This window comes from Pagrus major, chromosome 14 (genome assembly GCF_040436345.1).
Source record: "Pagrus major chromosome 14, Pma_NU_1.0".
In the NCBI taxonomy this organism is placed as follows: Eukaryota; Metazoa; Chordata; class Actinopteri; order Spariformes; family Sparidae; genus Pagrus; species Pagrus major.
The window spans coordinates 9,815,560-9,842,013 of NC_133228.1; the positions used below are offsets into that span (position 1 = coordinate 9,815,560).

The following is a 26,454-nucleotide window of genomic DNA, read 5'->3' on the forward strand; positions in this document are numbered from 1 at the left end:
CACACACACACACACACACACACACACAGGAAAAGACTTTCCATGACAAAATTTCCTCTATTTTCCTGATTGTCATCACTTCCATGCCAGTAAATGTGAAGCACTGGATTTAAAAAATGAGCTGAGCATAAGTCAACAGAGCTGAACTGAATTGAGAGAGTGAGAGGAAGGAGAAGAGGGGAAGGAGACGGCAGAGAGGCATGAAGAGAGAGGGGAGGAAGGGAGAGGGAGAGAAATACTCACACGGTCAGAGGAGGAGAGAGAGAGGAGTGACATCACATCTCCCAGCCTCTCTCTCCCTCTCCGTGGCACCTTTGCTCCACTTCTCGCCGAGGAGGCGCGCGTACACACGGTTTCTCTCTGTCCTCCTTCGCCGCTGATAAGAAAGAGAAAAAAAGGGGGCTGGACCAGCGAACAGGAGGGGAAAAGGAAAAGAGGCAAAACAATTCCTGACAGGATGAACAACAGTTTTGTAAACATGGCGTCGATAGGCGACTTCGACCCGCTCAACGCGTCCATCCCGGCCACCAAAGTTGAAATCACAGTGTCCTGCAGGTATGTGCCTTTTTTTTTAAAATTTTTATAACCTGCTTTTTTAAAACAGGGTTACGGAAAAACACCGAGCTGTGAAGGCAGCTGGAAGTCACTTGCACTGAGCTCTAACTCCGTCCAAGTTTCTGTTTAGTTTCATGACGGCTGTAGCACCGAGAAGACGTGAAAATGTGCCATTACTACTGCACCTTACACACCATTAGCAGCGCTAGCTTAATGAGACAGGTGTGTTGCCAGGTGGTCACTTTTACCGCACTTCCGTCACTTATTTCACACTGATAACACATACATTATGTATTACAGCAAACCTGTATGTAATAGTAAGCTTATGTGAACACTACGTTTATACTATAAAGGTGAAAAAAACCCAGTTTAACTCCGCTCAAACTCACTTTTAAGTTGCATAGCTTCACGTTTAATAAAAGGTTTAAGCTAGCATGTTTACACTGAAACTACGAGGAGGAAGACGTGTGTTTTATGGCTATTTCAAACATAATGTCGGACATGTAGTCCCACTTTAAGACCATATATAAGTAAAATATAGTGCCACGATTGGAAATAGAGACAGTATGATAAGGTTTAAAGTGGTTATTTGATATTAAAGACACTAGTTGGAGTCGCGCCACGAGAATGATAATGAGTCATTCCTCATTTTTCCATACTGTATCAGTGTTTGCTGCTGTCGCTGTTGCATCATTTTTGCCTTATCAAAACATAAAAGCTATTTTAATAATGATATCTAGTTATGGTGTGTGTGTGTGTTATCTGACGTGATGGAAACAGACAGGAAGCATCGTTGCAGGGCTGTTGTGTGTTTAACCCTCCCTGAATGAGGGCTTTCTCCCTCATTCAGGGAGGATTTTCCTCTCTGCCACATGATCGGGGTGAGAAATGCAGAGAATGTGGTTTATTTCTGCCAGACTGGTGACCCACAGTCGCTACGAGCCTGTATGCCTCACAGGTCAGCCACATGTTTTTCAGGAGCCCCCTGTCCATGAATCCAATTAAATGTGTCAGCTCCATCAAATGAAATAGGTCACGTGTTCAGTGGTGTCTTTTTGCCATGAAGAGGTGGTTTGATACACATTTAAAGGGTTTGGATGGAGGAAACAATGTGCACAAAGATAAAAGCTGTTGAATTTAACATTGACTGTATATTACAGTCATGCCCCTCAAGCTGCATTATCATTGTAGAACAGTGATAACATCGCCAGCTGTTACGGCCACAACAAAACAAACAGTCGGCTCTATCATGTGACCAGCAACATATTAAAAAGGGCACTGAACCTGAGAACAAGTTCGCAAAAAGAATGGCTTTTTATATACAAATAATACCAAAATTACCCAAAACTATTCGAGTCTGGAGGCCTGGCCAAAATGAGCAAAAGGATGGGGGAAGTCTGGGCCGTAGGTCCCTCTCTACACTAAAAGACAACATAACTAAACTAACAAACAAAGCTGCGAAAGCCGGACTATCAGACCTCCACCCTCGAAAGAAAACAAAACGCCAACTGAGGACAAAGACAGATCTAAAACAGTCAGAACTGCTTTGTCAGTGGAAGACAGCTCCTTCATATCCAACCTCCCTTAAATGTGTGACAGATGAGGAGCACCTGAGAAAACACAGAATGGGGGAGCACATAACACCAATCATATCTCTGTAGATCTCTAATATGCTGTCAAAGTGCTCATAAGGATTCAGTGTATTCATGTTAATGTTTACAGGAGACCGTGCATTGGGCCTGTTTGTCTGATGTTGTGTAAATCATTCTTGGCTTGCTTGTAAAAAGTGAGTACTTCCCAGATCTAAACAAACTTGTTCCTTCTCAGACTCGGACAGATACTCAGATGATAATAATGAAACTGAAACTGGAAATTTATTTGCATGTTTATGCCATTGCTATGTTCTTCTTGGCTGTGTTTCCTGGTCCTACCCTCGGTGCGTTGTTGTGGTTTTGATTGTTATTTTTTCCTCGAACATGATGTCTCAAACACTGCTCCTCAGAATGTGATGAAAGTTGAAGAGTTGAGACATTTTGAGACATTGTGTGGTCATTAAATTTAACACCTAACAATGAGCATCATTAATTCATGGTAAATATATAGTTAATTAAACTGTAGTTAATAGTTTTTTCACTATACCAACAACTAAATGTTATATAAACCATTCATTAAGTGATTGCATAGGTTTATGAACTTCAGCTTATAAAACGTTTCATTGTTTGTTAACAGTGAAAGAACTATCAACTAAAGGCTAATCAACTATACATTTACCATTTATTAATGATGGCTATCAAAAAGATTTACCTTGACTGTAAACATGCAACATTAATTTCAGTTCCCAGGAGGTGGTTTAACAATTAGGCCCTAAATCAAATGTCAGTGCTCTTATTTTGATTTAATTTAAGTGCATGATAAAAAAGTAGATGTTGGCTTGATGTTGTTGCTTTTAAAAAAATCAAGCTCTACAACTTGATTTTAATGCTACACTACTAATCTGAGAGGAGTGGACAGAGACAATTTCCCACCCTGCCTAAGCCTCTCAGATACTGTAGTTACTGTATCTCCACGAGATTTTAGTCCCATCTCCTTAGTAACAGAGAGATCATGCCGTCTTGTAGCTGAATATATGCACATGTTAGGCAGACTTTGCTAATGTCTGAGTCACCCAGCTCCTCAGCCCCCGGGGGGGTGTTGTTTCGGTGGTCAGCTCCAACCTGAGGTAGAGCGTGAATGCCATCGTTACGGCGAGGTATATGTATGTTCGCCTGGTGACATGTTTTGAGAGCTTTCAGCATATATGTTAGTGTGTGTGTTAGTGCATCTGCCATTGTTTTTGTTAGTGGACAAAAAGGGCAGTGTACAATATCACCATGGTTACTTTTATTAAAGTTTCCCTCTGTGTGTGTAGGGGGGTGTTAGAGTGAGAAATTTCACTGAGGAGGCAATGTCTTAATAAGAGAGAGCAATCAGAATGAGTGGTCGCTTCATCAGACAGTTGGGATCATAATATGAGTAATAATGATGCTTCAATGATAGTCAGTCACTGACATTCACAATTCATCTAGGACAGGCATGGGCAAACTACGGCCCGCGGGCCATATACGGCCGTTGGGCTTTTTAATCCAGCCCACCGAACCTGTCTAAATTATATTTAAATTATATTATTAAACCTTATTTATTTGGCATTTTCCCTGCAATGCCTGCGTTTCCCCAGTAGATGGCACACCCCATGTACATTGGCCTTTTTTGGGTGTATTTACTCTCTTGGTCTCAGCTTTGCCCTTTGAACCCTTCCATAAAAATGAGTGGTCCAAAGAAAAGAAAAGTGGACAGTGAGTGCCGAGTGTTTAACAAAGAGTGGACAACAAAATATTTTTTCACTGAAGTCCGATCAACAGCTGTTTGTCTGATATGCCAAGAAACGGTCGCAGTATTCAAAGAGTACAATATCAGCCGTCACTTTGCTACTAAGCATGCTAACTATGCTAGCAAGCAGTCAACGCAAGAACGGGCGGCTACTGCTGAGAGGTTGACAGCTAATTTACAGACTCAGCAAAGCTTTTTTCAACGACAAACTGCGATTCAAAAGTCAAGTACCGAGGCAAGTTTTTTTGCTGGCATTCAAACTAGCAAAGGCTAGCAAGCCTTTCTCCGAAGGCGAGTTTTTGAAAGAATGCATGATAGAGACAGCAGGGCTCTTGTGTCCGGAGAGCAAAGCCAAGTTTGAAAAGGTCAGTTTATCACGCAGGACAGTGACTCGCCGCGTGGAACTGATTGATGAAGACATAGCCAGTGAGTTAAACAAAAAGGCTGAGTCCTTTAATTCATATTCACTGGCATTGGATGAAAGTAACGATATAAAAGACACTGCTCAGCTCCTTATTTTTATCCGAGGGATTAATGACAGTTTTGAGATAACGGAGGAGTTTTTGGCCATGGAGTCCCTGAAAGGACAAACCCGGGGAGAGGACTTGTATGACCGGGTGTCTGCTGTCATCGAAAGAATGAAGCTACCTTGGAGTAAACTTGCCAACGTCACCACGGATGGATCGCCAAATTTAACTGGAAAACACGTCGGGCTGCTGAAAAGAATCCAGGATAAAGTGAAAGAGGAAAACCCTGAACAGGATGTTATTTTCCTTCACTGCATCATCCATCAGGAGTCTCTGTGTAAATCCGTATTGCAGCTTAATCATGTCGTTAATCCAGTTGTAAAACTTGTTAACTTCATACGAGCGAGGGGACTTCAGCATCGTCAGTTTATTACGTTCCTTGAGGAAACTGATGCGGATCACCAGGACTTGCTTTACCACTCTCGTGTCCGCTGGTTAAGTTTGGGCAAAGTGTTTCAACGAGTGTGGGAGCTGAAAGAGGAGATCAGCGCATTTTTGGAGTTAATGGGGAAATCTGATGACTTTCCTGAGCTGAGGGACAATAACTGGCTCTGTGACTTTGCGTATGCTGTGGACATATTTTCACACATGAATGAACTGAATGTGAAGCTACAGGGGAAAGATCAGTTTGTACATGACATGTACACAAATGTGAGAGCCTTCAAATCCAAGCTGACCTTATTCTCCAGACAACTTTCAAACAAATCTTACGCTCATTTCCCCACATTAGCCATGCAGAAAGAGGCCCCCCGAAACGCGAAGAAATACAGCAAATCACTGGATGACCTACACAGAGAATTCTGCCGTCGGTTCTCTGATTTTGAAAAAATTGAAAAGTCACTTCAGTTGGTGTCCTGTCCCCTATCACAAGATCCTGAAGCAGCACCACAGGAGCTGCAGTTAGAACTGATCGATCTTCAGTCTGACTCCGTGTTGAAGGAGAAGTTCAACTCTCTTAAACTGAATGACTTTTATGCTTCACTTGATGAGGCCAAGTTTCCAAACCTGCGGAGGACGGCACAGAAGATGCTAGCATTGTTTGGCTCGACCTACGTGTGTGAGCAGACATTCAGCCTCATGAACATCAACAAAGCCCGTCACAGATCTAAGTTAACGGACCAACACCTCAGATCTATCCTGAGAATTGCCACAACAAAACTTACTCCAGACTTTGATGCACTGGCAAAAAAGGGAGACCAACAACACTGTTCCCACTGAAAATGAATGTGAGTTTCTCTACTGTGTTGTGAAAAAAATGCATTTTGAAAATAGCATGATAGTAGTTTTTTTTTGTGAAATATTTTTTTACTGCCGTTAATAAATGCATTTTTTTTTCTCAAAAAGCCTTGCATATCCATGTTTTACTACCTATTAAAGGCCAAAACCTTTTATGCAATGGCCTTTACATGTCATTTATATTACTTCACACAAACACTACATCCATCTGCTCCTGGCACGGCCCCTCTGTCAAATTTTAGAACCCATTGTGGCCCACGACTCAAAAAGTTTGCCCACCCCTGATCTAGGATGATAGAGAAAAAAGGTTTCCGTCATGACAGGTCATTTAGTTGAGTCTAGGGCTGCATCTAGTGATTATTTTTATTACTGATCAATTTTAACGATGAATCGATTCATCTTTTAGTCTACAACAGTGTTTTTCAATCCTGGTCCTCGGGGCCTCCTGTAAGTGTCACACCAGTGGATGATTTTAAGAAGACCTCTGGACAATTTCCAGCCGTGTTCGTGGCTACAAAAAACAAATATTTTTGACAAGAAGTCGGACAGCTCAGCTGCGTTTGTAGAGTCAAAACTGGGTGTTTTTAATGAGACCTTGTGACACCTCTTGCCGTGTTAGTGGTGATCAAAACAGGTATTTTAAGCCAAAAAATGGTCTTTTCTAACCCTCACCAAGTGGATTTTGTGCCTAACCCTACCCAGACCATAAGCACAGCGTTGTCACAACATAAAATTGTTGTTGCAACATAAAGAAATGTAAAGTCTTAACACACACACCGTACATGGTTTGCAGAAACGTACATTGGCAACATTTATTTTGGGTCGGCGCTTCACAATTTTCAAGAGCCCAAAGTGACGTTTTGATATAGACTCTTCTCCATTCAGAAGATTTCAACAGATTCTATATTTACTATCATAAATGACAAAGAAAAGCGTGTATGTTTGACATTTCTGCCTGAAAAACAATCGAAACGCTTAATCGATTATCAAAAATAGTTCCCAAGTAGTTTCCTTTCAATTGAGTAATTGATCCATTGACAAGTAGTTGAGTCCAAAGTCTTATGTTTGAGTCCATCTCATAGAAATGAGTCTGCAAAATCTGCAGTGTTGAGGATTAATTCATTTGTCTTATTTCTAATGCAGATCAGCATTCTTGAAAGACGTTGAGCGTACATTCTGCTTTTAAGATGTTGTAACCTGTTTCTGGAAAAACAGGCTACAGGCAATTTGCCAACAAGTGACATAACATGTTTATAACATAACATGCATTCATAACATGTTTTCACTTTTAATTCAATATTAACACTTAGTAAGCATTTTCAAGAGACTGAATGGCTTTTTAAAATTGATTTTTAGAAGAGGGAAAGATAAGAAAACAGGAAAAGAAGAAGAGACCTGAGGACCTCCAACTCTCATTCAGAGAAGCTGTAATAGTGAGTGGGGACATAATTGTTGCAGAAATATTGACATATCCTAGTAGCCTACGTCTCCAGCTAATTCAGATAATGCTCTGATGCTATGGGGCTGTGAAGTAAGAGCTTGGCTCAGACTCAGTGGGCAGCTGCAGACATTTTGCTGATCGATGGGAGAGCCCGAGGAATCAGCTGGGATCAATACACTACCAGGTCTACCCTACTGAGCTGTACAAAAGCACACATGCATAAAAGTATGCTCACACATACTGTATAGTTGTACATATATGAATGACCGTACACACGGACCATTCCTCACCCACGCTCCAACAGTCACAGAAGAATAAATTACTCCCTGATGCACTTTAGTGTTTCCAGGGGACTCTGCTGTGAATGGCCTTAAGCCCAAATATTCTATTATGGTCATCGATCAGGCCAGCACACAGGTGGCTACCTGTTTTTTCACACTCAAACACACACACGTACACACAAAAAAGAAGTATTTCTCATTTTTGTGATATAAGTAATATGCTTGGAGCAAAGTTGAAGAAGATGAAGTGTGTGGTGAGGGGCTGGGCTGATGCTCTCCTGTTATTGTTTCCTGTGTAGATATATGCACTGGTGCTGTAATGTAATCTATGTTTGCTTGGGTTTTTTTGCTATTATGTGTGGATGTCATTGTGTTTTGGTAACAACCTAAATTTGTCTTTAGCACAGAGTTTCAAAAAGTGTCAAGAGATTGCATAAGCATCAAATGCCTTGTCAGATTTATGGTCTTGTGTACTTGATAAATCAGATGTTTGGATTATATGTAAAAGATAACTTTTGCCAATGTTGGATTGTATTTTGTTCAGGCAAGGTCTTTGTACAGCTGCTTAAAAGGGTTGTAGAAAAACATCTTTGTGATATCTTTATATTCCTAAAAGTAAGGCAGCAAAGACTGATATCATATAACAGTACTGTAACTCAGGTATTATCAATACTTTGTGTGAAATAGACAGTAGGCTGAAATATATGTATCCAGGGGAAATTGAAGTGCTCCATGTTAGACAATCTGCTGCTGTATACTGCATTCTGGATTGCTCCTCCTAATGCTAATATGTCATCATTCAAAAGGGGTTTGTGTGTAATGTAAGGGGTGGATTGCTTCATTTTAGATTGTTTCTTTTAGGGCGACAAGTAACTATTACTTTCAGTATTTATTAATCTGCTGATAATTTATGATTATTTAGTCTATTAAATGCCAAAGAATTGTAGAAAAAGCTCATCACAATTTCCCAAAGTCACATCTTCAAATTGTTTCTTTTGTCTAACCAACAGTCCAAAACCAAAAGACTCAGAAAAGCAGCAAATACTTATATTTAAGAATTTGAACCAGCAAATGTTTGACATTTACTGGTGCTTGAAACGTGACAAAATACTTGTGAACTAATGTTCATTCAATCGACTAATCGATTAATCGACTTATCATTGCAGCTCTAGTTTCTTCAGTCTGTGGTCTCTAGTAAGTCATTTTCCTACAAGCATGATAGAAAAGACAGAAATAATATTTACAGAGAAACAAGCTCACAGGCTCAGAAGAATGACCCTGAAAGAATTTAAAGGTACTCACTTTTGAGAGAAAGTGAAACCGCTTTTTCCCAAAATGTCTTTCAGACCACTTGACACATCTTTCTCTGTCTGTCTTTTGGACTCTGTCCCTCTCTCTTTGTGTAAGCCATCCATCCCAGCACTGTCAGCAAACATCCAAACTGTTGACAGTAATAACTCTCAGATTCTCTCCTCTTCTGTCTACCTTTTTTCTTCTGTCAGGCGACGGGAAGGATTATAGAAAACATCTCCTTCCTGTATCCATTGTTGCCACAACGTATTAGTTGTGGTGTAAATGAAAATAAGAGAGACAAGGTGGTTAGTTATGGTAAGGGCTGGCTTTGTCCTGCATGTGTGAGTTCCTACGACCTGCAGGTAAATATGAGTACATGGTTGCATCTGGGTGAATGTAAAGTCATATTATTTCCCCATTTTAGGTCAGTTAGAAATTAAAAAACGTATAAAACAATAGGTCTCAGTAAGTCTTCATGTCAGTAAGTCCTTGTGTATACAAATTGTTCCTGACTGAATTCAGCGGAAAAAAGAGGCCAAATTTGAAAACGAGGTCATATTTGTGGAGGCCTGAAGGCTGGGACACGCCACTGCTGTGATCCTAATGGATTCACTCAAAAAATGTGTCATCGCATCAGCTTCAAGCCACAAGTAGTCCTGCGGCTTTAGGTATTTCTTGTCATGCTAAATCTGAGTTAAAATACCCATTACATAATAGCAGTTTAAGCTAATCTCTTGTGACAACTTAATATTTTTCCTCATTGATTGTGTGCTGTTGTTTGCTGTAGATTCCCTGTGAGTACACAAGATGCTAAAGGACACAGTCCACAGGCTCAAGTGCCCTGAGATCTTAAGAGAGGGTCGATGTTGAATCATGTATCTATTATTCAAGCCCTACCTCAGGAAACCACAGGTGAGAGTTTACTCACCAGTTGAACCAGTCCAAACTCTCAGACAGGAGCTGGATCACTGCAGAGCAAATGGAGAACATACAGCACAGTGTTAGAATCAGCGACGTGGTAATCATAGGCTTGACATGGTATTCAAGCGACCGCTTATATTCTTTCTCCTGGTGGAAAGCCTGGCCTTTGTCGAGTTTTGATTGGGCTCATTTGGCAGCATGGTTGTCGGTGTGTGTTTCCAGGGAGAAACAAAAGAAACATCTTATTTCTTCTGTCGTCCCTCCGTTCCTTCCAACGCACTGCTGTTGCTTTAATGCTGAGCGCAGCATGATGACGGGCACATGAACAATCCTTCTATATTGATTTAACATTTGCATATGATCTCCCACTACCAGCTGTATTAGTACTCCCAAATCCACATTAATAAGCCTGGCGGATTATTCATGTCATTGAGATGAAAAAGAAATGACTTTAGCTGGATTCAACACTGGTCATTTAAGGTAAAACTGTGAATAATGTAGGAAAAATACTGGAAGCAAATGAGGTAAATAATGTTTTGGCTCCTGCTACCCTAGCAGCCTACTTAAGCTGCCTTTCAGTCACTTCTCTGGCCTTACTTGCTAATTTCTACCCTGAGTTTGTCTTTGTCAGTCAGTCATGCTGCCTCTACAACCAGTCCTTTACAGTAAGAACTTTGAATGGCTTTGTGTATCTGTTGTGTTTGTATTTCTGTGGCAGTAGGTATGTGTGAGTATTTGTTGATGTAAACACCCCATAGACCATTTAAACTGTGAGTTCCCACATGTTACACATAAGCTTTTTGTGCTATTTCTAAAAAGCTTTGTTTGCCAAAGGAAAATATTTAGATGACATTCACACCTTTCTAAAAGCGCAGTTGTTTCTTGTTTTATCAACACAAACAAGACTTCCTAAGCCAATATTCCATGTAGGTTGGAAACATCATGGATTTTTAAGGCTGGTGTGATGCCAAAGGTTTGGACTGCAGTTGCCAAAAGCCAGTATTTTTGTAGCTTCTTTGAATGTGAATAATTTACCACAAATCAAAATAATTCAGTGTAGTCACAGAAGTGTACTCCTTCTATATTGGAAACGATTCTGAAGCAGTATGTAAATTGTAAGATATTGATATCTGGAATAGAAAATTGTATGGGCAGCTTTTTAAACATAAAGTCTGTCAATCAAAACAGTGAAAATAAAAGACGTAGTTTGATGATGTACTGAGGTAGCAATGGATCAGGGGAGTTATCTTCATTGTTAAAGAGCCACTGCCAATGCTAATGAAAATCTATCTGACGTGACTGACGTATTGTCAGACACATTTAGGATTATGCAGCTGTACAACTCAACAAACATATTTAAAAAGGTCTAGTCTAGTCTTTATAGCCTTAATATGTCACCGATGCACTCCACAATCTGGAATACACTTACCTGTGTTCAACTGAAGAATAAACACATTTCTAACTGACGAGTTATTGAGCAGTTTTTCAATTCAGTTGTAGGTTTAACAAATAGCCCTTCAATTGTTTCTAATATCTTTTAATATGTATGTGTATGACAGGAGTACATAACAGTTGTGCTGCAGAGATGTGTATATTGCATAAGGACACAGCGTGCATTGTGATCAATGTGTCATTGTAATATTGATATCAAAAGTAATATTACACCACCATGAGCACTGAGATGTGGCTGCCGGATACAAATAGATTTAATCTACAACCGGCACAGACCTGCAGTATGAAGGGATGGGCTGTTTTCTCAGGCTGAGGCCAAGACCTCTTAGACATAAATCTTGTGTTGTGATGAATAACAAATACAGGGGAGTCCATTAAGGTTGTATAAGGTGAGGCTACTGTTGGGGCCCTTGGCTTGTGACGGGTTTAAACAGACAGCAGTCAAAACATTTTAAACTCCAGTTTGGAATATTTTTATCATTCAGTCCAAAGTCTTTGCACCATTTAAAAAACACATATTGATTTTCCTATTGACTACCATGCATTTTAGTCTCCATGTTGGCTTTGGAGCAAAGTTCATGTCTATATCGTTGAAGAAAGTAAGAGAGAGCTCAAGTAACCACATCTGGAAAAAAAATAGAAGACTGCCAGTATGAAAACAGTGATTTGGTTGAATGTCACCATGAGAAGAAGATAGAGGGAAGACACTCCAGGTTATTGGGCCACAGCCAAGAAAAAGATGAAAAGTAGGTTGGGTAAATGTAGGTTGTGAAAGGCTGGATCTTACAAAAACAGATACAGACTTTGAACAGTTGAGACAAAAAGAAAAAGACTGACATTTCAGATTTGATTTGGGCTCAAGGCCACAGCTGTAATTATGAATGCATCCTTAATCATCTTGATAAATAATCCTTCAGAAAGGAGGATTTCAAGTTAGGTGTTTCATCACTGACTGCATGAGGCAAGAAAGGAGCCAGTTGAGGTGGTTCTGACATCTGATCAGGATATATCACGTGAGCCCTTCCTTGGAGATTTTCTGGTCATGTCCAACCCGTTCGAGATCCCGTCTGGCTTGGGTACACAACCCAGGAGGAGCAGGAAAACAGGGATGTTGGATCAAAAGAGTTGTTGTCTTTAGTCTGTAAAATGTGAAATAATGATGTCTTCAAATTGCTTCTTTTGTCCAACCGACAGTCCAACACCCAAACTCTTTGTTTCTGCTCGTGAATGACAAAGAAAAGCAGCAAATCCCTACATTTAAGAAGCTAAAAACAAGCAATTGTTTGACATTTTTGCTTGAAAATATACTCAAACAATTAATCAATTATCAAAGTAGTTTGCAATTAATTATCTTGCATCGATTAATTGACCAATTCTAGATAATCTAGAACAGCGAGCCCTAGCTAAATGGAAAACCTTTTCTTTCCACATTCGGCCTTTCAAGCTGTGACTCAGATTGTATCAAGTGCCCACTGTGGACGTCATTGATGTGGATTGTATTGATTCACATTTCAAAACTCATGTGTTGCATTTTCTTCAAAGCAACTAAAGAAAGTCTTTCACCACGCAGCCTTTTATTTTAAAGTGTTAGGGGTGAACCACTTACTCTGCAACCCCACCCTTTTCCACCACGAGTCATGCACGACCCGCTATCTATTTTCAGGTCGCTCACTCCCACTCGGTGTATGGGAAGTGATTGCGTTGACCTTTTTGGCCCCATAGAGCTCACATAATGGTTCCCTTATTGAAGAAGCCACTGACAACCGTCACTTTGAAGGGAAGACAGGGTCGCCTGCTGCGTGCCGGTTCAATGCCAGCCAAAAGCACAAAAGGATGTGTGCGCGAGTGTGCGCGGTGACGACGGCCGCTAACTTTTCCTGTCTGTTTACATGTGGTTCTGAGCAGCAGGGAGCGCAAATGATTTTGGATAAGAGCACAGTGGTGGTGGCAATCAGTGAGACAAAGCTGTATTGAAGAAACCCTTTCTGAGCTGCCATGAATTGATGCTATTGTCTTGTCTGTCTTACACTAACTGTTTCTGAGTGAGGGCTGCTCTCAGAGTCTGTTTATGCGAGAGTTTTTGTGAAGCCACAGATTGTAATCTGGTTTGGGCTTTTTCTAGTCAGGTCAGTAAAGATTTATGCACTTGGAGGAAATTACCGACTTGGAGGGAATTACTATCGACCCCCTTCCTGCTGTTATTCTCTCACTGCGGGTGGCTTTCTACATAAGTCACCAGACAGTATGTGCACAGTGTCACAACATGTGTGTCAGTGTGTGTTTAATTGCACGTTATGGCACACACATTGCGAGAAGGCACACACGCCAACCACACACTGATACAAAGCCTCCGCTCCATACATCAAGCTGTATTGCTGCACCAAGAAAATGGATTGATATAGATCTGACAGAGAGGAAGAGCTATTGGCAAAGGTCAAGGAATACAATACATAAACACACACATACACACGCACAAATCAATTGTGTACCACTTTACTACTACATGTAGAAGTAATAAGTGGAAGGGTAATTGGTGTACATGCTGACCTTAGTCTCAAGGTTAGACAGCTGTGGTGTTATTTTAAAATGCAGCTGATAAAGCACGGACTCAAGGACACACACAAACACATCCACTCCTTTCACATCTGTCATTGCCACAGCTGAAAAGTGACTGTGGACAAAATTATGTACAAAACATTTTGAATATTTTATATTAATTTAGATTTTCTATTGGACTTGTTGTAGGGCTTGGTATTTATCCAGTACCACTTACTTACCACTTCTTTTTGATACTTATCTTTTTTCCCCAATCTAAAAATGGGCAACTCAAGTAGTGTCGCTAGATAAGGTAAAGTTAGCAGGAAATCCTGAACAGATTGTTAAACCTGCACACAAACCTGAGGCTAAGTTTTATCACAAAAAATTAGTAATTTAGCCTCGTTACCATTTACCTGACCTGAAGTCATTGACAGTTACAGCTTGTCCTCTAACCTGGTGTAGCTGTCCACCCTGCAGTTTTCTCCCTGCTTTATTCTGTTGCTCTTGCTCCCAATTGTTCCTGATATCATCCTCACACATTTTCTGCATATATTTTAACAGCTACACAATGATTCATACAGATAGACAATAAGTTTGAATTTTTGCCCTACTTGAAGGACAATGGGTTTTCGATTAACAGCCTGAAACAATGTCTGTAGTTAACGTAAGCTTTAGAGATTTTCATGTTCTGCTCTATGACATAACATACATCAGTGTTTACGTGTCTTAAAAAATCTGGTTGCCGGAAGTTAGTCCATACTACATAATGGGTTGTTACAGTCAGTTACCTAAAGATATTGAGCACTGATACCAAGATCTAATTTTCAAGTATGTAAGCAAAGCGTTAAGAGCTCTGCTCAATGAGCCATCTGAGAACGTGACAAAGTCCTAATAGCAAATGAATTCATCAATAACTACCGAGATGTACAGCAGAAAGCCTGAGGGAGCAATTCAGCTAAAGGACTGCATATGGGCTGCCACATAATACACACAGTATGTGCGCAAATGAATTTAAAAGCATTTCAACACTCATGCATGCACACACACACTCAGATATTTGTGCTGCTGAGCCTCCCGTCAGTCAGCTGATGACATTTTCAGCGCAAGTGACACACACACACATAAAATACGATCACATTTGACACTGACATTTTATTTTACACTCTGATGTAGATTGCCTCCTGTGGAATATAAAACGATAATAAAAAGAATCAGAAAAATCTCCTCTAAATTCCACCAGCTCAATTAGATTTTTTCTGACATTTCGGGTGTGATATCTCGATGGAAACTGGCCATATCTGATAAGGATTTTCCTCTGCTGTTCCACAAAACAAAGATGCGACGTTGCACACCGAGCTCTAAGATTGTCAGCGCAACACAGATTTTGACTGTTTGACAAGTGAGATTACTTGACATACAGTAAATCACCCTCACAGCCCTATTTATAGCCAGAGAGCGACAGGGACAGAGGGGAGAGAGAGAAACTGGCTGGGACTAATGAAGTCATCTCCATCCCGGTCACATAGCACAGAGGCTGTTTGAATTCCTCTAGGGATGCTGCCTCCTGCTCTGTCTGTTCCCCCTCTCTCTTGTAGGAGCCCCCGGCCTCGGACTGCACATCCAAGCATGTCTCTCTATTTCTCTCACATGCGCAAATACACACTTGGCGTCCTGTTGATGTCCACAGCACTTACGTCGCAGAGAAAAAGAAAGATGTGGAGGTGAATACTGTGCGAGGGGAGTATAAAGAGACAGACCACCATCTTTCTCCCTTCCTCATCAAAATAGTAACACAAACATGTGCACATGCGTACACACTCACACTGTCTGACATTCTGTAATCACAAACCAACACACTAGCACAACTAATTTTTACACACACTTACACACAATTTGGCTGCTTGACAAAAAGCATCCGAGCACGTTCCATTTGTGTGTGTTGACATTGACATTGCAGTATATGAAGAATGTATGACTGAGCATGAATTATAAAAACATATGAGACATCTTTAAGTCCTTATCTCCCCTTCTGTTCTGTATGGCCTAAGCACGCACGTTTTTCTGTATTGAGTGGTTATGAAGGCCAGTGATGTGTTGACGGAGGAAACTATAGGCGAGTTGGACTAAACTGCAATGAAAGCAGTGACAAAGGCAATTAAGGTAAAATGCCACTAGCACAGATGTGTTGCTGTGTGTGTTGTCCATGACTGATGTGTATTTTCCTGCACATGTCTGTGTGTAAATGGATAGCGGCGTGGCACATTTCTGTGTGTGTGTGTGTGCGTGTGTGTGTGTGTGCTATGATGTTCTCTTGGCTCTCCCAGCCCTTGTCAAGAAGAATTAGGGCAGCCCTCGTAAAGAAGCAGAGAGAGAATACAAGCTGCTGATGCTCCCCTTCACTCTGTGTGTGTGTGTGAAAGTGTGTGTGTGTGACAGAGAGAGAGAGCGAGATTGGGGGGGATTGTGCAAGCATGTGCTTTTCTTCATGCTCTGTAACAAATGGTCATTACCAGCACATTGAATAGATCAGTAAACATGCAAAAGGAAAGAAGTGATGAGAGAAAGAACACAAAAGAGAGGAAAAAAGGGATGCAGGTACCTGTAGCATTGTGCTCAGCGACCTGTTGAGAGCATCTGAGCATGCCCAGTTGTTTCCTCTCGCTCCACATGTTTCCAAGAATATTCCTGGTCTGTTGCTAAGCACGGCTACATACACACTCAGCGAAGAGTCCTGCAGTGGTGCATGTGATTCAGAGAAGTGCATGAAAGGCCAAGAGAATAGGACCTCTATTTAAATTTTAATGCATGTTTAACAACCCAACAGGAAAACACTTGAACTGAAGCCAGAATATTTCAAAATGTAACATAAATAAGAAAATGGTGGCAAGAATTTTCATTATTTACTTTCAAGATATAATCTTGACATTTAAGTGACGAGAGGAAAACATCACCAGTCCTATAGTAGATTTGGCCTCTCCAGCCTCTGCATTATGCATGAGGTGTGTTAGACCTGTGGAAGAAGCGCTTAAAGCCCCGTTTAACAGTGTTTTTGGCATTAACGTTTAATGAGAGGATTCCCAGTGAGGTGAAAGGGTTGCTTGTACCGCCCGGCCCCCTCAGCGTCAACACTCCAGTGTGCAGCTGCTTTCAGCTGGCTGTGGTTTTGTGGATTGGCAGGTCTGTACTGTACAATGCTTCCTGAAATGACAACAGACATTTTCAATACACGGAGTGATCTGAACAAGGACACAATGAGTCATAGATGAGAAGCAACAAAACATTCTTGCATGTTGATAATGTTAATTGCATTTTAATTGCCCTGAGCAATCAGGCAATCCTTTTTGTTGGTCCCTGTACCAACAGCATACATCAAGAAATTAAATTAGAACATTCACATTCAATCTCAACCATTCTCACAGACCAGTGACTTTTTTCACTTCTTCTAATGTGTGTATTGGATCCACATTCAAGGAGATATTAGTGTTTGAAAAGAAGTATGTTTTGGTGGTGGTGTTGGTGCTGATGGTGTTACTTTAGAGTCACTAAAGTGTTATTAAATTGTAATTCACTAACATAACACGGAATAACGACAGCATTTTCTTTAAGGATCTCTCTCAGGGTGTCGTTCCTTCTTCTTTCTTTTGCTTGTGTTTACAGTCACACATCGACTCTAATTTCAGATTAGTCACCACAGCAAAAAATAGCCTCTTTGTTTTCCACCAAGCGTTATCTTTAGCTCTGCTTGTTTATCGGTGTGTGGGTTCTTTATCTTGTTTATTGAGTAGACGTAATCAAGGTCAATTACATGTGGAATACTGGACCTAAACATATCATGAAGCAATTTTGCTTGGACTGTCTTTTATTTGTGTGTGTATGTGTGTGAGAAGGTGGATGAGGTGGACATCCATGTTAGCTGAACTGGAAAATCATTGGACCGTACATAGGTCGCTCCATGTGGTTCTCTGCCCCCATCTACATGTGTGTAACTGTATCTAGTTCAGGCCTATTCAGGTCACGGTCAAACAGAGAGAGAGAGAGAGTAAGAGAGTAAAGGGAGAGGTGGGAAAGAAGAAGTCAGACAGACGACAGAGAAGGAATTAATGCTCTGGGCTCTCACTGAGAAAACCCCTCTTCCCCTGAGAAGAGGACAGAAGAGGAGACAGGAGAGGAGACCAGAGGACTTGGAAAGAAAGAATATCATAATAATATAGAGGAGCAATGATGTAAAAGGAGTGGAGAACAATAGAAGGTGTGTGAAAAGCTCAAGTATGGACAGAAGAGGTTGGAGGAAGCAGAGGTGAAGCAGAAGAAATGTGAAGAATAGACAGCACAGCATGTATCGAGCTTGAAAGCAGCAGGTTCAGTGAAAAAACTGTCGGAGCGGCTGAATGGTTTGGAGAGTACCAGAAATACCAAACCAGAGTGAAACATATCTGTGTCATAAGAAATATCAGATTGGACTAAACACAGACATTAGGATAAATGTCAGATAGCACAGAACGAGAGTGACACCTCATATTAAAACAAGTCAGATGAGCTGAATTTGAATCTCAGGAAGAACAACTGTATATTCATTAACTGGGACTTGTTTAGAGGTGGGGCAGAAAATATTCATACCAGAATATATTGTATTACTTCCTCCTGTTTGTTTTGTTTTTTGTTTTTTTTAAACATGCTCTAAACAGATTCTCCTGTCAATTTCACTTCACTGAGTCACTACTTCATGACTCCTCGTGGTGTAAAATTCAGTAAAGCATTAGCTTGGCCTGGCTAGCTTTACTTTTAACTCATCCATCTTCTTCTCAAGGGGCTTTTCATGTGTTTAGTCACAGTAGCTCTCCATGTCATAATGCACTGAACTAGCTCATTGAATCCCTTCCCCTCTACCACAATGATTGGCAGCATATCTCCTCCAAGCAGCACCTTTCCCCCCGGCTAGCAGCGACATGATCTTTGACTGCGAGCCATCCTCGACATAGCTGCAGGGTGCTTGTTCTCAATGTGATACAGCATAGTGCTATAGTGCTTTAACTAAAGAGTAGCATCACACATTTTAACTTACAGTTGAGTGTGTTGCCATTCTGGAGGAAATGTTCCCACACTAAACTTCTTTTAACATGTTTCACTTTTTTACCTCAGACTGCTCTAGCAAAGCGGTTAGCAGACAGTGTGTCTGTATGCAAATGAACCTGTAGACCAACATGTGTAACCGATCAAACATGTTCTCAGCGTTTGACATTTAGCCATTGACATCGGTATTATGGATAAATGAAACGAGACAGAGTAAGTACTATTTTAATAGTACTGGTATGCATTCAAAAGTTTACTTACGGTATACAGACTATAGTTCATTTCAGGTAACTCAAAGCTGGAGTTTGTAGAATACGTGAAAAACGCATGAGGCTGGGATGGAAACAACTGCGCTCCCCCCTCCCCTCCCTGTTTCGACTCCGTAGCTCCACACCGTTCTCGTGGACGCGCGCGACTGTAGCGCTTGGAATATTCACGTCGGAACTTTGCTGTCATACACTAGCCATAGCCGAATTACAGGTAAGAAAGTACTTTACCTTTCTCTCGTGAACAAATTGAACGTATGAACAGACAAACATTACTTTGCTACGATATTTGTCATACTGACGTGATACTTATACAGCATAATCTAATGACAACAGCAACACTTATATATCACGGGAAAGAGGTGTGAATGCTAAGAATAATAAAACAACGTATAACGCTAAAGTAAACAATTACCCCCACATGCATGGACTATCGAAGACAACCACTTTATTCAGACACTTCTTTCTTTTCACCGTAACCTGAAAATAAATAATAACTGTCACATCCATATTTACACGGCACACGTCCTCTGTATGTCGTGTATATATAACGCATTGACAATACATTTGACGTTGACTTTGGCTCTGACTTGCTTGTAGCTGTCGTGAGCCTTTGGCTACGGTTAGCATAAAGCTAATCAACTCACAACATTACTCGTCAGTTGTGACCACAAACCGCCTGCTTTATTAGATTCACGGTCATTTCAACTACACAGCCAATTACTACCACACATTTAGATTATCAGCTATGTAAAACTTATATTGGAGGCTCACCTGTCCAGGAGAAGAACAGCAAGCTCAGTATCCAACTTCAGCCCGATGCTATCCCTAAGCTCTCTCCACCTCGGATATGCTTGTCCAATGTTTACACGCGATTTATTCCGTCTATTGTCACTCTCCCTCTTAGACTCTCGTTTCTCTACATCGGTCATCCTTTTTTTGTCTTGCTTAGCCGTGTAAGCTTTTGTTGGTAATGCCTGGATAGCGACTTTTCCCGCTGGGACGTCCGCCATTGCACCTTCACGGAACATGAATGCGCATCGACTTTGGTCGAGCAACCAATAGGAACGCCCAAAACAGCTTGCTCTGTAAAATGAACTGTGATTGGCTGAACACTGCCGTCACGGCATTGATTTTTTAAAGCCTGAATACAGCGCCAAGAGGCGACACAGAAGTCCAGTGTTCTGTCATAACACTATGAATTACAATATGCTGAAAGGTAGTTATTGATTTTTGACCAAATGACGCCAGAAATAACTTACACACTCCAGCTTCAATGCAGCTGTTTCTACTCTTTGTCTGTCACAGGGGTCACAAGGTGATTCTGAGGCGTTATGAGAGGAGAAAAAACTGCTGCACAAATTTTCATTTCTCGTACTTTTCTTCTCTCCATTTTCTCTTTTTTTTAAAAAATAAAATAAAATACAGCATAATTTGACTGCTTTGGGCTTCAAACAATCAGTGAGAGAATCACTGAAAGGTGAAGGGCTCAAGAGCCAAGAGGTTGTGAACCAATGGTTTAATCTTTTATAATAAGCAGAAAAGTAACTATACTGTATTTCTTACAGATATATTTTAATGTTTTTATGTTGTGCCAATACTGTGCCTATGGTCTGGTAAGGTTTAGGGACAAAAACTACTTGGTTAGGGTTAGGAAAACATAATCTTTTGGCTTAAAATAGCTGTGTTGGTTGCCACAAACACGGCTAGAGTTGTACTGAGGTCTTGTTGGAAACCAGGTTTTGTTGCCATAACAGGAATGGAAATTGGACCAAGGTCTCTAATCCAAAGCTGTTAAACACAAATGTTGATACACAGGCTCTGACTGCAGTTACTGGCTTGAGAAAACTTTAATAATAAGTCATTATATTAGCAGCAGCAGCAATGACTACAGCAATAAATCTAACTCAGTTTGGCTTGAGTCACAGCCACTCTACGCTATACCTCAATGTTCTGTAGCTTTTAAACCCCACAGTCTTTCACACTCTCCCTCTCAACTTTTCTTTCTGCCCATTGTAAAGCCTGGACTCAAAATTGAGTCCATAAAGACAGTGATACAGTCGTACACACAAAAGCTTCCTTTTGCTGCTCTCACACAGTTTGAGACGCCTAATTAGACTGCCTGCTTCTCTTCCTCAACAACTCTTTCACTCAAAATGTGTACTGTTTCTTTCACTCAACTCTGTCCTTTCCGGTGTGGTTCCCATTTTCTCTTCTACCTTTCTCTTGTCTTTCCTTCCCCTGCCTCTGTTACCTGTCTCCTTCTCCTGCCTCTGTTACTTCACAACTCTCATCTCCTGTTTACACTTTTAAAGCAAGCTAAAAATGCAGAGTAGTTATATTCATTACTTTTAAAAATAGGAGGCGACGAAAGGGAAATGGGGGAAGGAGAGAGGGATAAACGGGAGAGGAGATATGAATGGAAAAAGAGGAAAATAGATCAAAATAAGAGGAAAAGTTGTATATTGGAGAAGCGGAGAGGGAGATGGGGAAAGATGGAAAGGTGAGCGCCACAAATATCGCAACACTGATGGAATCCCTCGCTTGTCGAGTCGGGAGGAAAAATACCGCTCAGCTGTCAGTCACGTCAGTCAAGTGCCCCCCAAATGGCTGTCAGTAGTTGCCATGGTTACCATCCCCACACTGACATTATTATGTGGTTCTCCCCATAGAGCAAATGCACAGAGGTGTGTCACCAGCTTGTGTGTGTATCTCTCTGACCCCACACTGAAGCTCCACCAGGCATTTCACATGGTTAGTAGTAGAGTTGTCATATTGGGTGAAGATGCTGCAACAACGTGCCTCTCCTGTCTGTCTTTTGACACTTTTTGTCTTTTTTAATTTTTCTTTCCATTTGTATGTATTCTCTCAGAAGAGAAAGCATATTAGCATGAAGGAAGGTGTGTGTGTCTGTGTGTTTCCCACCCGGCTGGTGTCAGATTTCCCTTTCTGTTGCTGTGATTGACAGCTGTCAGAGGTGATGTGTCAGAGGCAGGGCCACAATGGCAGTGAACTGTACCGGCCACCTCCAGGGAGGAGAAAGCAGGGGTTGACACCAACCTAGATGCTTTGATCAGATCTGAGATCAGCACTGTCATATCCTGTGGTGACAGTGTGTCAGTGATGCCAGCGGTGTATTGTGCTTGTTTATGTGTGTATGTTTTATGTCTTTAGAGCTGAGAATTGAAATACACAAAAAAGTTTATTAGAAACTGTGCATGAACAGTGATTCCTATATTTATGAAGATGTGGTGGAGACTAGGCGCTCAGATAATGTAATTAATATACAGCATATACCTTTTAACTTAGAAGACCCCAGGTCAATATCCATTAAATTTTTAAGGACTGTTCCCCAGTTCATGAAATTACGTAAGAACAACCTAAAGACAAAACTTTTCCTACCTTTACCAGACTGGTTTAGTTGCCTTTTGTCACTGTTGATGTCAGTTTAAATTAGAGCTGCAATGATTAATCGGTTTGAGAAATTGTCTAAATTGTCTGATCCCAGCATCTTAAATGTGAATATTTTCTGTTTTCTTTACTCCTCCATGACACCATCTGTATGGACCAGACACCTAATTGATTAATTGAGAAATAGACAGATTAATCGATAATGACAATAATACTTACCTGCAACCCCTGTTTTTAAATGTTTAAATATTTTATTTATCTTAAGAAGTAGGAACATTTCTCAACCCATAAAAACTCTTGCCTCACTTCACCTAAATAATCATAAATTACCAAATTTGGACATAAATGTTTTTCGGTGGATAGTGATGCAATATATTTACCCCAAAGATGATCTGGTTTGATGGCTTTGGTGATACCAGAACTGTATCTTAATGATACACCTCACATTTATAATTAAATGTGTTGCATCTTCAGTGGTTCACCATCTAATCTATCAGTAATAACAAGATGATAAGCTCACACAGCTGCAAATCGTATTGAACCAACATGGTAAAACATGTATTTTGTGGGACAGAAAATATATACTTCAACCACATTTTGCGAGCTGTTAGCCACTGGTTCACTAATGTTGATCATTTCTATTTATGTATGCTGTATTTCTTGTGACTGCAAAACATCTGCATATTTTCTGGAGACCCTACAGAGGTCACTGGATATGTGGAGGAAATCTTTTTAAAATCAGGAGACAATGAAATTCAGAAAATGTTAGATAAAAAAAAAGATTATTTTAGTTTAACTAACTTGAACTTGTCACCTAAACCTACATTGTAATCGTCTGTGAACCGGTCTCTTATAATTTCACATCACAAACATTTGACGTCTCTTCCCATCACAAGCTCGTGTGAACAGTGAATGTGGAAACTGCTTCTAGGTAAAAGGCAGGTGTTTATATGTCTGACATTGTAATCATTTAATGGGGGTGCGTTGCGTCATGCGTGGTGTCTGTTCTTTCACAGTAATTGCTTTAAAAGCTGTATAGGTGAATGTTTAAAAAGGGCACTGCCATGTGATGTGTCCTTTGGCAGAGAGACAATGTTTTACATCTGAAATATCAGCAAAGGATCGTCATAGTGTTTCTATTTGTGGAACAGTTCCTTTTAATCCAACATTTCTCAAATCTTTATTTTTGTCACCACAAGGATCATCAATACAGTTACTTTAGGTAACTTTTGGAGTGTACATTAATAAAGGTGGAAGAGTGAAAGAGGAGAATGATTCAATTAAGTGATTAAGCTGCAAGTGCATTAGAGAGAGAGAAGATGCACAAGTGTTTTTAGTCTGAATGAACATGCACGCCAGAGCCAGCAGAAATGCCAAAAGTTTTCCTTTTTTTTATGTGGAAGCATGAGAGAGAAAAGAGGCAGCATCCCCTCATACCAAAGCTAAAAGCCTCTGGCAGATATATTGAAGAAATCAATACTTTTAGAGATGAATGAGTACTAACTGTAGAATTCAGTTCCTCGTCTTCTTAGCTGATTAGTTGACTGATGAGTTCAGAGTTTTCCCTTCAGACATCTGTTCTACTGTCTTATTTGACCATAAAGGCATTAATTCCAAATGACACGTCACGAGCATGGCATTATAAGGATTTTCAGAAACTCTCTGCTAAAAATACAAACACTATTTTAGTGTGGTACCTTTATTCCCGCAGACCTCTCTGTGACTCGGATGGCAGCTTTTAGCTTTCCGCTGCCTGCCTCTGGATGAAAAGAGGGAAGCAGCGAGAGAAAGAGAGAGCCATGACTCATTCACATTATCCTCTGAAGTGGAAATCCTGAAAACGTGTCTTACTCACACAAAAACACACACTCACACTCACACACACACAAACACACGCGCAGGGGGAGCCCAGGAGCCCATTTGGAGTGCCACCATGTGTGATGTGCTTTGAGCGGCAGCCAGTCATCGAGTGTGGAGCCTCAAATTCTTTCTCAGAGGGAGAAAGTGTGTTTTAACCCATGTCCCTAACTGTAGCCCCAACTCTGTGTGGAAAAAATGTTAGATGGTGAAGAAGGTTTGTTAATTTCACTCACCTCCTCAACACTGACAACAGACAGACTGAAAGTCTAGTCTTTACACTAGTGAAAGGGACAGTTCAACATTGAAGAAGCTCATGTAAAATACATGCATCATGGGAATTCTCACAGCCTATCTACAAAGTGGTCAATTATTCTTGTTTATACAGTGGTAATGGAGAATATGTGCATTATTTCCTCTCATGTTATCTCCTTACCACATCAGAGCACATTAATATGTATAGACAGGTGATATTTCATATTCTTCTTGTTCTCTACATACCCATGTGTTTCTGTCCTCTCAGCTCCCTCAAACCCATTTGTTCCTTCTGATGATGTAAATCTTTAAAAACCAGTCACAAATATGTCAACAACCAACATGTCTGTCCTTTTCCAAATCTTTTTAACATTACTACAGAAATATGGAGGAAGCAAACCTGGCTAGCATTGGGAATCTGACATTAGGCTAACTGCTTTTGATGTAAAGTTAGCAAACCGTTATAAGTTAGCTTGTGTTTTGCTAACATTAGCTCACCTAAGATGTCACAAATAACTACTTCAAGTTTCTCAAAAGTTTTGTAAAAGTAGTGGCAAATCATGAAACCATGTGCCGTCATGTGGCACAGTTGAGATGAGTGATTTGATGCAAGTCATGCTGCAATTTACGACTAAGTCTGCAAGCAAGCACGAACGGCTGCCTAGATACCAGAGGTGTTTCTTTGTTTTGAGAAAAAAAACAAGAGAGAGAAACAGAGAAAATGCCAAAGGTGGTATTGAAGATTTCACACTAGAAAAAAGAGCCATGTACACATAGGGACACAGCTGAAAGTGGGCTGAAACAATAAAACAGCTAAAGTTCAAGAAGCTGTTACTGAAAACCATCTTGCAGCCTGGATACTCTCCAGCCAGTGATGGTTTCAGAGCTTTGTCTGAAAGCCTTTCAAAGTCTCTTACAATCCCTGGGCTTGAAAGGATGACAGGAAGCATTACCCACATTTTGATGCCTTTACTGCTACCAGGCGTCAGGACTCGTTAAACAGACGAATGAAAGTGAACTGGAGAGAGTATATATTCATTCTTATCAAGCCTTTTGCATGCTAGACTCTCACTAAACCATTAGGTGCCACTATCATCATCACCACCATCATTCATCTCATTTTTCATAGATCAGAATTAATGACAAGGTCTCTATTCATTTTCGTCAAACCTCCTTCCCTTTATTTGGGGAACATAAATTCTCCGTTAATGTCCATCTCAGTTGAAACTGGTTCATTGAGACTGAGGCCTGCCCATTTTATTACTCAAGATGAAGAGAATATGATCTTAGGCCTAGTGTTTTCCAAGCATGAAATGAGGAGTGATACAATCTCTCACCCAAGAGTCTGAATATAAGAAGAAATCACTTAATGCTTTGTTCCCTGGCCTGTAGATAGTGTGGTTTGTGGCAGGGATGTATATCTCTTGGAACCTCAAGATTTGATTCTGATTCAGAAGGCTGAAATCATTGATGCATCTTGACTCTTCATTCACTTTTTTATTTCTCTACATGATTTATTTTTTCTCACTATGTGATGACTGGCTATTTTTAAACCACCTTTGCTTGTGCTTGTCCGTTTTACATGCTTGGTTTCACCATCTAGTTGGTTCAAATGTAAGGAACGTACAGCACACTCTTGCAAAAGCTGTTACAGGTGATCATTAAGAAGAGAATCACAATGCCTCTAAGAACAGATTTTTTTCCCCTGTGCTAGTTTGTGGGGGAAGTACTTGCAAGCTGTTTGCAAACTTACTTGTAAGGCTTCCGCCTGTTTACATGTGACAAGGGAGGACTTCCTGTGCTCCTTTATAAACAAAGAAATGTCTTTAGGTTTCAGTGCTGTTGAGCCCATGTGGGACATGTGACTCAGTTTGTCTTATCATGTCAGGTTTAACTGAAACCAACTGGATAGAAGCTCATGGTCTTTCAAGACCTACTTTTCCCAAATGACTTTAGAAACGACCAAAACCAACCAAGTCCATCTC

General features: G+C 40.6%; 2 protein-coding genes across 2 annotated transcripts in view; both read left to right on the forward strand.

Annotated features, from left to right (window-relative positions):
* The first annotated feature begins 314 nt into the window (after window positions 1-314).
* The window catches only part of LOC141008100 (copine-8), a 101,231-nt gene continuing 75,091 nt past the window's right edge, over window positions 315-26,454 (forward strand). The window contains exon 1 of the mRNA XM_073480313.1: window positions 315-555. Within this exon, the coding sequence (XP_073336414.1) occupies window positions 458-555 (98 nt within the window). The 5' untranslated portion in view covers window positions 315-457. The remainder of the gene's footprint in view (window positions 556-26,454) is intronic.
* On the forward strand, window positions 4,233-5,666 carry LOC141008660 (general transcription factor II-I repeat domain-containing protein 2A-like). Its single transcript, XM_073481107.1, has one exon. The coding sequence runs from the start codon at window positions 4,233-4,235 to the stop codon at window positions 5,664-5,666; it is 1,434 nt and encodes a 477-aa protein (XP_073337208.1).